At 51.7% G+C, this 12,402-nt stretch overlaps 1 protein-coding gene across 1 annotated transcript; it reads right to left on the bottom strand.

Moving 5' to 3' along the window:
* Positions 1-9,631: 9,631 nt before the first annotated feature.
* LOC141476088 (PHD finger protein 1-like) lies at positions 9,632-11,715 on the bottom strand. The gene is made up of 9 exons (XM_074164696.1): positions 11,581-11,715; positions 11,396-11,483; positions 11,199-11,288; positions 11,041-11,126; positions 10,785-10,933; positions 10,595-10,690; positions 10,391-10,459; positions 9,843-9,966; positions 9,632-9,739 (listed from the first exon to the last, which is right to left on the bottom strand). Exons 1-9 carry the CDS (start codon positions 11,713-11,715, stop codon positions 9,632-9,634), a joined length of 945 nt encoding a protein of 314 aa, XP_074020797.1.
* Positions 11,716-12,402: the final 687 nt, after the last annotated feature.

Raw genomic sequence — 12,402 nt, 5'->3', positions numbered from 1 at the left:
TGTTTCGTCGAATTCAGGGTTGTATGGGGGTGGCAAATGATCCAGAGGTTCCCAACTTTCTTCTCTCTTCTTAATCTTCTTTCCCCCAAGGTCCTTTGTCATGAATAAGGAGTGAGACCTCCTCCAACATGAAGCATATTCAATTTCTTCTTGGTTTACTGGAGTCTTACTACATACGTAGAGATTCAAAGCCTGGCACAACCAATTCTCCATTGACCCGAACTGCGGCCAGCACAGTGGGTCAGATCTAATAGGTTCTTTCACCCACTCAAACATACAGTACTGTATCATTGTTTTTTTCTCTTTTCCCCGGGTGCAACCCTGCCCCCACTTCCCGAGCATCACCCCTAAAGGACTGTCGGGTGGAATGCTCGCACCAGGACTTTCAAGTCCTTGATTCTTTATAGCCTTCTCTCTGCTAGGCCTATTTCCCATTTTACTTTCCCGTGGGACTTTTTCACCTGGAACCGTTTCGCTTCGCCCCTTCACTGGCCGGTCTCCTCGCGGAGAAACGGAACCGCAGTTAGAAGGGCTCCACACTCGCTCCGCAGACAATTCTGCGTCTCACACACACAGTCCCAATCCCGCTATCCCAGCCGCCCGAGTAGTACTTAACAGTCAATTTTCTTACCCGGGTCCCGTGCACAGAAATTATCGGCTGCCGCGCGTAACTCAATCCCGTTAACTCAATTCTTCCCTTCCCCTCCTTTGCTCCGGGAGTCCTCTGTCCGGATAGGACCCGCTGCCCCTCACGGGATGAGACAGTGGGTTGGAGACCACTGAAATCAGCGGGGCGCGCCGTCCCCTCTTCGCTGTCTCACCTCGCAGGAACAGGAGTGCTGGCTCCCGGACGAGCCCCCAGATTGTGAGAAACACCGGCTCACACTTACAATTTTAAAGAGGACGAAGTCACTGGAGCAAAGGTTTATTGTACGAAGCAGCGCTGAATCGGGTGCATCTCAAAGTAGAGGCACACACATCTTTAGTTTTTTAGAAATTTTATACCTTTCTTTCCCGGCCGCCTGAATACCTGTCTCTCTTCTCATTGGCTGAGAAGTTGGAGCTCACATTCTTCCCGACCGCCTAAAGACACAAACCTTTAATTAACAATACATTGTTTCACAGTCTCTGCTAATATCTACTGTCTAATGTTAGTAGTTACAAACATCCCGGTGGTCATCTTCTTGACCTAGTGTCCATATCCTTCTTTTCTTCAGTCACCCCCCAGGTGGCCTTTATCCACTTATCACCTTCCACCGTCCTTTGTTCGCTTATCAGTCTACCATCAATTCGGTTCTCTTTACCTAAATGGCTTCTTGTAAACCAGAGTCTCTGGGCCATTCCAGGGTACTTGTAAGGATTAGTTAGATGCTATAACCGAGCACACAAATAGAAATATACCAAGTAGCTGAAGCAAAATTCAGCTCATTTCTCACAAGTGCGTCGGAAGTTTTAGGAGCTGCCGGGGGGGTCTGCTGAGGGGTAAAAATTGGGGGCAGTGAGGGGGGGCACCCCTAAAATATCGGGGTGCTAGTTTGGGGAAGGGGGGGGGGCTCACCTGCGGGCGGCGGGGGGGCGGGCGGCGGCGGGACCCCCCCTGGCCCTGCCCTGAAGGGAAGCTGTAAGAGACCCTCCGTATCCTGTCCGGGTTTTGGGGGGGGCCCCCCCGGGCGGGGGGGTTCAGGGGGAAGGTTTGGGGGTGCAGGGGGGAGGTTGGGGGGGGGGAACCCCCAGAGCCCCCCCCCCCGCTGTTACCTACTGGGCGGAGAGCAGCCGGGGCCGCTCACCTGCTGTCGGTGAGCGGGGAGGGTGGGGCGGCAGGGGGGTGTAATGGATAACTGAGGAAGATTTGTTGCTGATCAAATCGTAGGATTATCCATTTCTGTTGTACAGAACAACATGTAACAATGTTGTAAGAAAGTCCTGACTTACACAAACTGCAATGCTATCAAAATGTGTCCATGTAAGCGAATGTTTATCTTTGTATTAACCAAATGTATGTAAGAGATGGCACAAGCTAATTATGCCACCACCACCTGCAAAACTCCCCTGAAGCTGGATTGTAATTTATTGTGGCAGTCTTGAGAACTCCCTAACAAGAAGAGACGTCCACTATATTACATTACTAAACTGTATAGGAATGTCCTGTTTTTACAAGATAAGCTTAACCCCAATGTTATCCCTGTTTTAACTTTGTAACTAATCAATCGTGTAGAAGGGGAAGGGTGTAAACTAATTTACAACCAACATTGCCTTGAAACCGCTGTGAAGCAAGACAGACCAGAGGGAGTAAAGATAACGGAAGAAGCAGAGGGGCGTACTGAAGATGTCGAACCCGACCCCTGTGAGGATAAAAAGAGATGTTCAGTTTGCTTGAATTTGCGAGCCTTTGGTGGAGCTGTGACTCCCCGGCCGCCCAGCGCTGTTTTTGCTTTCCTACCTTAATAAACATTTAGTGAATCTATTTCGGACTTAGCCTTTTTTATTTTAAACTATAACAAATTTGGTGCCGTGACTCGGATCCAGACAGCTGACTCGGAATTCAACTCTGGGAGGGCGCCCCCATCTTCGGATGGTCCCGGAGGAGATTCCGACCTAGCTCACCTGGATTTTCCGAACTGAGGTAGGAAAGCAAAAAGAAAGAGAAAGGAGATACTGCAGTTCCCCGTAATTTTTGTGCACAAAGAGCCGGACGAAGACTCGGGAGTGAGTGAGTATATTGCGGTTCCGTTCGGTCGGGGATTGGGTACCCGGGGTGCGAGTGACTGAGACGTCCACTGGGCTTAGTAGCCCACCGGGCGAAGTGAGTGTGGTCCTCCTAGTAGTGCGGTTCCCATTGTCCACGAGGACGTGGGCCACGAACGGAGGGAAGCGAGTGAAATTTGAGTGAAAGAAGGCACTCTCGGAAGATGGGCCAGAAGAAAAGTAAGGTTTCTGGTTCCATGCAGGAGATACGGGGCGGGGGTGGGCTCCCTGATATACCCCAAGACAGCCCGCTAGGATTGATGATTCAATATTGGGATAATTCCCCGTGTCGGAAAGGAAAATCTAAGGAGAAAATGATCCATTATTGTATGGAAAAATGGGGAGGAAAACAGATAAGAAAAGATTTATATTGGCCAATTTATGGATCCTTAGAGGATTGGATATGCCAACAATTAAACATATACGTTAACAACAAACGACCATTTAATAAGGAGGAGAGTGAATATGCCTTTTTGTGGATCCTGGGCACGTCCCAGGCCGCTAATCTGTTTCCATTAAAAGAAAAGAAAAATGATAAAAAGAAAAGGTGGGACATAGACGAACCTCCAGCGTCCCCCCCACCTTATGTCCCCCCTCCCCCCCCACCGCAAGGTCCTGAGCAAAATCTCCCTCCAACAGCCCCCTCAGAACCTGAGGAAGAGACTCCTCCTTCTAATCGAAGAATAACTAGAAGTCAAACCAGACAAAGGAGGGAGGAAAATCAATTGTATCCGTTAAAGGAAACAGCTATGGGGAGACCACAACCCGGAGTTGGATTTGTATCTGTACCCCTCAGCTCCGGGGATGTGAGGGAGTTTAAGAAAGAAATGGGACACCTGTTAGAGGACCCATTAGGGGTAGCAGAGCGTTTTGATCAATTCCTCGGGCCTAACATTTATACTTGGGACGAGATGGAGTCTATCTTAAAAATCTTGTTTACAAACGAAGAACGAGGAATGATTAGAACGGCGGGCATGAGGTACTGGGATCAGAGGCATCTGAATGGTCCCAATGGAGATATTAAATGGCCCCTGCAGCGGCCTAACTGGGATAACCAGGATCCTGCACATAGAAATAACATGGTTGACCTCCGGGATATGGTAATTCAGGGGATTAGAGACTCTGTACCCCGGGGGCAGAACATTAATAAGGCCTTTAATGAGCAACAAAAGAAAGATGAGACCCCCACTGAATGGCTAGAAAGATTAAGGAAAAGTTTGCAGTTGTATTCCGGGTTAGACCCTGATAACCCAGTGGGTCGAACTCTATTAAAAACTCAATTTGTGGCTAAATCGTGGACAGATATCAGAAAGAAGTTAGAGAAAATAGAGGACTGGCAGGGGAGAGGGTTAGATGAGCTACTCCGAGAAGCTCAAAAGGTATACGTAAGGAGGGAAGAAGAAAATCAGAAGAAACAAGCCAGAATTCTGATGGCAGCGGTGAGAGAGGGGCAAAATCAAGTCAGGGGAAGGGAAGGTCCCCAAAGGGGTCCAGTGGAGCTGAGGAAACAGAAGGTTGATACACAAAGCATGGAATGTTTTTATTGTCATAAGAAGGGACACATTCAGAGAAACTGCCGGAAGAGGGCGCAGGATGAAAGGATTTTTAAGGAGGATTAGGGGGGTCAGGGGCTCTATTTGCTGGGGACCCAGAGAAACACAGAGCCCTTGATAAAATTGAAATTGGGTCCTCAGCATGAGGTGTTCGAGTTCCTTGTGGACTCAGGCGCCGAGAGATCAACCGTCCAAAGATTACCATCTGGATGTGTTAAATCAAAAGATACACTCCAAATAATTGGTGCAAAGGGGGAACCTTTCAAAGTACTCCTGATAAGGAATGTAACAATAGAAGCCCCAAACAAATATGGGGTGGGAACCTTTTTATTGGTCCCTGAAGCTGAATATAACCTCTTGGGACGGGACCTGATGGTAGAATTAGGAATCAATTTAGAAGTAGACCAAGATAAATTGAAAATAAAATTATGTTTATTAACCGCCGAAGATGAAGCCAAGATAAATCCAGAAATTTGGTATAGCCCAGGGTCGGTGGGAAAGCTAAATATCAAACCAATTACGGTTTCCATAAAAAACCCAGACCGGCCAATTAGGATAAAACAGTATCCCATCTCTAGAGAGGGGAGGGAAGGGTTGCAGCCAGTAATTGAGAGACTTTTAGCCCAAGGGCTTCTGGAACCCTGTATGTCTCCCCATAATACTCCCATATTGCCCATAAAGAAATCAGATGGGTCTTATCGCTTAGTACAGGACCTGAGAGCTGTAAATGAACAAACCGTTACCCGGTTCCCTGTGGTGGCTAATCCTCACACTATACTCAATCGGTTAAGTCCCGATTATAAATGGTATAGTGTTATAGATTTAAAAGATGCTTTTTGGGCCTGTCCATTAGAGGAAAAATGCAGAGACTATTTTGCTTTCGAGTGGGAGAATCCCAAGACGCATAGGAAACAACAGTTACGGTGGACCGTTTTGCCCCAGGGATTCACAGAATCCCCAAATTTGTTTGGACAGGCTCTGGAACAGTTATTAGAATCTTACGAATTAGGTCAGGGACAAATCCTAATACAATATGTGGATGATTTACTAATTGCTGGAAAGACTCAGGAAGAAGTCAGAAATGAGAGCATCAAGCTATTGAACTTTTTAGGCCTCAAAGGATTAAAGGTTGCTAAATCCAAATTACAGTTCACTGAAGAAGAGGTAAAATACTTAGGGCATTGGCTCACAAAGGGACATAAGAAATTAGATCCTGAAAGAGTAAAAGGAATTTTGTCTCTAACAGCGCCCACTAATAAAAGACAGATAAGACAGTTATTGGGATTATTAGGGTATTGTCGACAGTGGATAGAAAATTACAGCAGTAAAGTAAAATTCTTGTATGAAAAATTAACTAAAAACGGATTAGTAAAATGGTCCATCGAGGATGACAATCGCTGGGAGAATATAAAAAGAGATCTGATAGAAGCACCTGTCCTCAGTTTACCCGATATCCGAAAACCCTTTCAACTTTTTATCAATGTGGATAACGAGACTGCTTATGGGGTTCTGACCCAAGGGTGGGCAGGACAAAGAAAGCCTATAGGATATTATTCTAAAATACTGGATCCTGTAAGCCGCGGGTGGCCCACCTGCCTGCAGGCCATAGTGGCCACTGCATTACTGGTAGAAGAGGTTGGAAAAGTCACCTTAGGAGGTGAACTAAAGGTATACACCCCCCATAACATTCGGGGAGTATTACAACAAAGGGCTGATAAGTGGCTTACAGACAGTCGATTGTTAAAATATGAGGGAATTTTAATCAACTCCCCTAGGCTAGAAATGGAAACCACTGCTATTCAAAATCCCGCCCAATTTTTGTACGGAGAACCTAAAGAAAATTTGACCCACGACTGCCTCCAACTAATAAATTTACAGACTAAGATAAGGGAAGACTTAGAAGAATATGAACTGGATGAAGGAGAAAAATTATTTGTGGATGGCTCTTCACGAGTGGTCGAAGGAAAACGGAAATCAGGATATGCTATTGTGGATGGGCATACCTTTGAGGTAAAAGAATCAGGACCATTAAGTAAAGCATGGTCCGCACAAGCGTGTGAGCTATATGCCATGTTAAGAGCATTAAATCTCTTAGAAAATAAAATTGGAACTATTTATACAGATTCAAAGTATGCCTTTGGGGTGGTACATACTTTTGGAAAAATTTGGGAAGAGCGAGGTTTAATCAACACCCAAGGAAAGGGATTAGTCCATGAAAAACTAATCCAGGAGATTTTAAAGGCCTTACGAGGTCCACTAAGGATAGCTATAGTCCATGTAAACGGACATCAGAAGGGACTAACACATACAGTAAGAGGGAACAATCTAGCCGATGCAGAGGCGAAACAGGCCACATTGTTAATAGTTCAGACATTGGGAGAAGAACCTGAACGGCTAAAATTAGATAAGACATTCACCCTCCAAGAATTGGATAAGTTAAAACAAATTGGAGCAAAAAGAAATGGTGATAAGTGGCTGCTACCGGATGGCAGAGAGATTCTCCCAAAAGGACTAGCTCGAAAAGTATTAAACAAGTTGCATGATAAAACACACTGGGGGGTTCAGGCATTAGTAGATCAATTCGAAACGAACTATGCCTGTGTTGGAATCTACAATCTGGCCAAGAGAATTTTAGAAGGGTGTCTAACGTGTCGCAGAGTGAATAAACGACAACTGAGGGAAAAGGTTCAAGGGGGTCGGGAACTGGCTAAGAGACCCTTTGAGAAAATACAGGTGGATTTTACCGAATTGCCGAAGGTCGGGCGATATCAGTATTTATTCGTCTTGGTTGATCACCTCACACACTTTGTAGAAGCCTTTCCAGTGGTAAGGGCTACTGCCAAGACAGTTATTAAAATTCTGTTGGAAGAAATTATCCCGAGATATGGAACTATTGCAGTAATAGACTCAGACCGAGGCCCACACTTTACATCTAAAGTGATTAAAGGAATAACTGAATTGTTCGGTACAAAGTGGGAGTATCATACCCCCTGGCACCCACAAAGTTCTGGAAGAGTAGAGAGAATGAATGGGGAAATAAAGAAACACTTAACTAAACTTATGGTGGAAACAAAAATGAATTGGGTTAAATGTTTACCGTTGGCTTTGCTTTATATTAGGACCCAACCAAGAACAGATACTGGTATATCCCCCTTTGAAATGTTGTATGGGATGCCTTATGATTTTGGGTTATTAGTAGAGCATCCAAAGGTTGAAGATAAAATATTAACAGAATACATTTTGGAACTCACAAAAAGAAGACAGGAACTAAGAAGGAAGGGCTTGGTAGTACAAAGACCCCCCTTGGACATCTCTTTGCACCGAGTCCAGCCTGGAGACCAGGTATTAATTAAGACCTGGAAAGAAACCTCCTTAACACCCTGTTGGGAGGGACCTTTTGTTGTTTTACTTACTACAGATACCGCTGTACGGACAGCGGAAAAAGGATGGACTCATGCCAGCCGAATTAAGGGACCTATCTTTCCAGAAAAGTGGACAGTAACGACGCAACCAGGGGATCTCCGGGTAACAATCAGACGGAGTGAAGTTGGTAAATGAATCATTCTAGGAGAGAAGTAAGAAATAGTTTGTATCAATGGTTCCAACTATCACCCGGAAATAATCTGCGGAGAGTATATTTTGCACCCTGGAGTGAAGAGAGGATCCCTGACCAAACGGGGGGGTCTGGGCTATATAAACTCACTGGAACTCCCCAGGTTTTTCCCTTTTGTTGTGAAACAGAAACAGAAATACATGTGTCATCCGGGATAGGAGGTCCCCGTGGAATACCCTGTCTAAAACACCCTACCTCTGGGCACTTATGTTGGGTTGTATGCCAGCGTTTAAATTGTAACAGAAAATGGTCTTGTGTTTCATTTAACAGGCAAAATTATTGCATGAAATGTCGTAAAGACTTAAGGTATATCCGGGAACCAGATGATCCAGTGGAGATCTGTAAATTATTTTGTGGATGGGAATTGTCAATACCTGAACTTTGGGAAGTATATGAAACGGACTGGTATAAAGTTCTAAGACTGTGTGCCATAGAATTTGTCTGGAAACGGGCACAACAGCCAAACAGGTGGAAATATTTAAATTGTTGACAGGATACCAGCTGGGTTCCCCTGAAGACTACCTGCTGCTGCCGAGAAGATACTGAAATCCCGTTGCTCTCCGCAAAAGAGTAGACGAGGAAGGCAGAGAGGTATTGAACTGTGGGGAAATGAAGGCTGTTATCTTACTAAGTCTTTTAATATCCAGGATATTAGGGTATCCACATCAGCCCTTTAATTGGACTATCTCCAGTTGGAATGAAGCCAGGATCCTCCCAATGAATATTACTGCGGGAGCACCCTCTTTTAATTTAACCAATTGCGAACTAATAGGAGCTGCAGTGGGATTTCCTGGGGGCACAGGGTGTGAACCCTGGGTGAATGTAAGGGCTACCTATTGGTGTCCCAGCTCAAATCCGGGAAAAGGTTACTGTAATCACCCTAATCATCATTATTGTGCCTATTGGGGTTGCGAAACCATAGCCACCGCCAGATGGCCAGTCGCGTCTCCAGACAAATATCTCAATGTTACTTGGTGGCCTGAAGGGTGCACCCAGCCAAGCTATGATAGTAGTGGCTAGGGGGGGTCTTTTAGGGGGTTGGGAGGGGCTGGGGGCTTGGAGGGGGGGCTTCGGAGCTTTGGGGGGGGCTTTGAGATGAACCTGGGGGGAGAGGGGGGGGCTGCGGGGGCTGAGAGATGAACCTGGGGGGGGGAGGAGGGGTTTGAGGGGATCTGGGGGGGGTTAAGGGGGGGTCTTTTAGGGGCTTGGGGGAGCTGGGGGCTTGGGGGGGAGGCATTGAGATGAACCAAGGGGGAGAGGGGGGGCTGAGAGATGAACCTGGGGGGGGAGAGGGGGGGTTAGGGGGGAGGGGCGCTTCTGGAGAGGGCTGGGGGGGGGGCCTGATGGGGGGGCCTTGGGTTTGGGGGGAGGGTCTTGTGGGGGTCTGGAGGGGGCTCTGGGGTGGTTTGGGGGAGGGGGGGGCGTTTGGGGGGGCTGAGAGATGAACCTGGGGAGGAGGAAGGGTTTGGGGAGGGGGCTGGGGGGGGCCTTTGGGGTGGTTTGGAGGGGTCAGGGGGGGTCTTTTAGGGGGTCTGGGAGGGGCTGGGGGCTTGGAGGGGGGGCTTTGGGGGGGGCTTTGAGATGAACCTGGGGGGAGAGGGGGGGGCTGAGAAGCGAACATGGGGGCAGGGGTCTGGGGGGCTTTGGGGGGGGTTCGTGGGGGGCTGGGGGCATTCAGGGGCATCAGGAAGGATTTAGGGGTGCTGGGGGGGTGGGGGGGTCAGGAGGGGTTTGGGGGTTCGGGGGGGGGGGGCACCCACCTGTCCTTGTGGGCGCTGAGAGCCCCCAGCAGCTGCCCGTAGCGCTCCCCTTTGGGGGTCTCGGCGAGCTGCAGGGGGGGGGGGGGGGGGGGTTGCAGGGGCATAGGGGGGGTGAGACCACCCCTCCCCGACCCCCCCCCGTGGTTTTTGGGGTGCGGGCACCCCCCGTACCGGCCCCAGCAGCAGCGCGTCCCAGTTGGCGTTGGTGAAGGGCAGGATCTCCCGCTCCAGGTCGAAGTATTTCTTCTTGCAGCAGACGCTCAGGTGGTAGAGGATGAGGTGGGCGATGTCCACCCTGGGGGGGGGGCCGAAAATAAGGGGGAGGCCCCCAAAAAAAATCAGGGGGGGTGGAGGGAAGGGTGTCCTGGGGGGGCCCCCAAAAATACAGAGTGATGACGGGAACGGTTCTCTGGGAAACCCCCAAAAATGGGGGGTGATGGGGGGGCAATGTCCACCCTGGGGGGGCCCCCAAAAATGAGGGGGGGTGGAGGGACCCCAAAAATGAGGGGGTGCGGGGGGGTGGGTGCAGTTTGGGGGGGGGTACAGGGTGGGGGAGGTGCATTGGGGGGGTGCTGGGGGGGTGGGGTGGAGTTTGGGGGCTGCAGATTGAGGGATGCCGGGGGGTGCAGTTTGGGGGGTGCGATTTGGGGGGGGGGGGAGGTGCAGTTGGGGGGGGTGCAGTTGGGGGGGGTGCAGTTGGGGCCCCCCCGCCCCCTCACCACCGCAGCGGCAGCCGCCGGACGCTCTCGACCCCCCCGGTGCAGACGCAGCACTCGAAGACGTAAAACCTGGGGGCAAGAATTTCAAAGCGGGGGGGAGGGGGGGATTTAACAGTGTGTCCCCCCCCATTAGGAAGCCGGAGGGGGGGGGTGGGGGTGGTGTCACCCCTTTCCCCCCCCTTGCCCCCCCCCCCCTGGACCCACCGGTCCCCGTAGAGCAGGGGTTTGCTCAGATACTGGGTACAGGCTTCGTGGAACCACTGGGCGCAGCCCCGGCACTGCAGCATCTTCAGGTTCCACCTGGGGGGGGGGATTAATTAATTAATTAATTTAAGGGGGGGGGGGCACCCCGAAATTGCAAAGCGGGGGGGGGTAGGGGGGGGTCTGTACTCACTCGCCGGGCCCCCCGCAGTAGCAGTAGCACTGCTGGCGGTTGGCGAGGTGGGGGGGGTCCCACTCCAGGGTCTTCAGCTGGTAGGGCAGCACCGCCTTCATGCTGAGCATCGCCTTGGCTTGGGGGCCCTTCTTCAGCGCCCCCCCCCTCTGCGGGGACAAGGAAGGGGGGGGGGAGGCAAATGAAGGGGAGGGGGCGTCCCGTGTGGTGCCCCCCCCCCAAAACACCCCTCGCCCCCCCCCTCGTTGGGGCTCACCTTGGTGGCCAAGGCGAAGACGCAGCGGCGGCACATCCAGGGTCCGGCGGGGTGGGCGGCAGGGAGGTGGCACTGCTGGTGGTAGGCTTTGGGGGGGGGGGCTGTTACATTTTGGGGGGGGGTGTCCCCGGAATAGGTGCGGGGGGGGGCACACTCACCATGGCCGCACTTCTCGCAGCGAACCAGGAGGTTTTCGGGGTTCAGGGCTCGGCCGGAGCAGACGCAGCAGGATTGTTCCTCACCCGGCACTGCCGCTAGCGGGGGGGGGGGGGCAATTAACAACGGGGGGGTAATTAATTAAAGGAGAGGGGGGCGTTCATTAATTAAAGGAAGGTTCATTAATTTAGGAGGAGGCTCTTAACGGGGCTGATGTCTTTCCAAAGGACGAGGAATTGGGAATTATCCTCGAATTGCACCAGGCAGCCCCGGCGCCCCGTGTCCACCTGGGGGGGGGGGGGGCAAAAAAAAAAAGGGGGCGTGTGTTAAAATGGGAGGTGCCATTTGGGGGGAGGGGGGCATTTAGGGGGGTCGGGCACCCACTTTTTTGATGGTGCCCAGGTAGAGGAGCCCGTCCGTCCAACGGGCCAGGACGTCCTGGCCCTCCCAAAAGCGGGGGGCGGCTGGGGGGGGGCAGCGGGGGGCGCGGCTGGGGGGGGGCCCCGCCTCGCTCGCCATCACATCCTGGGTGCCTGTTGGGGGGGGGGGGGGTTGGAGCTGAGTGACCCCCAGCTAGGGACACCCCCCCCCAAAAATGCATCGGGGGAGAGGGATGGGGGGGGGCAGGATTTACCACCCCCCCCCCCCAAAGGAATGGGGCTGGGAGGGGCTCCCAGTTTGGGGGGGGGAGCATGCTGGGATGGGGGGAGGGTCCCAGTTTGGGGGGGTCCCAGCCTGGGTGGCTCATGCAGGATTGGGCGGGGTTCCCACTTTGGGGGGGTCTCGGACTGGGGGGGCTCAGGGAAGAATGGGAGGGGCTCCCAGTTTGGAGGGGGTGTCTTGGATTGGAGGGGGCTCCCAGTTTGGGGGGGTGCCAGTTTTAGGGGGGGGGGCATGCTGGGATGGGGGCAGGGTCCCAGTTTGGGGGGGTCCCAGTTTGGGGTGGCTTGCAGTGGGGGCAGGGGGAGGGGCATGCTGGGACGTGGGGGCTCCCAGTTGGGGGGGGTCCCAATCTGGGGGTGCTCACGCAGGGGATTGGGGGGGGGGCAGGATTTGGGGGACACCCCCCCAAAGGAATGGGGCTGAGGGGGGGTGCCAATTTGAGGAGGGGTCCAGATCTTGGGGGGGGGGGCTCATGGAGTAATAGGCGGGGCTTCCAGTTTGGGGGGGCCCATGCAGGACTGGGGGGGGTCCCACTTTGGGGGG

The sequence above is a fragment of the Numenius arquata genome, chromosome 28 (genome assembly GCF_964106895.1).
Source record: "Numenius arquata chromosome 28, bNumArq3.hap1.1, whole genome shotgun sequence".
NCBI classification, from domain to species: domain Eukaryota; kingdom Metazoa; phylum Chordata; class Aves; order Charadriiformes; family Scolopacidae; genus Numenius; species Numenius arquata.
This window is presented reverse-complemented; position numbering and strand designations above follow the sequence as displayed.

Bases quoted from the DNA above. Each gene is read 5' to 3' on its own strand.
- LOC141476088 (XM_074164696.1), bottom strand. From the start codon at position 11,715: ATGGCGAGCGAGGCGGGGCCCCCCCCCAGCCGCGCCCCCCGCTGCCCC. The intron at 10,460-10,594 runs GTGGGTCCAGGG...TCTTGCCCCCAG, and splicing joins CCCCTGCTCTACGGGGACCG to GTTTTACGTCTTCGAGTGCT. The intron at 9,740-9,842 runs GTACGGGGGGTG...CCCCCCCTGCAG, and splicing joins ACGCGCTGCTGCTGGGGCCG to CTCGCCGAGACCCCCAAAGG.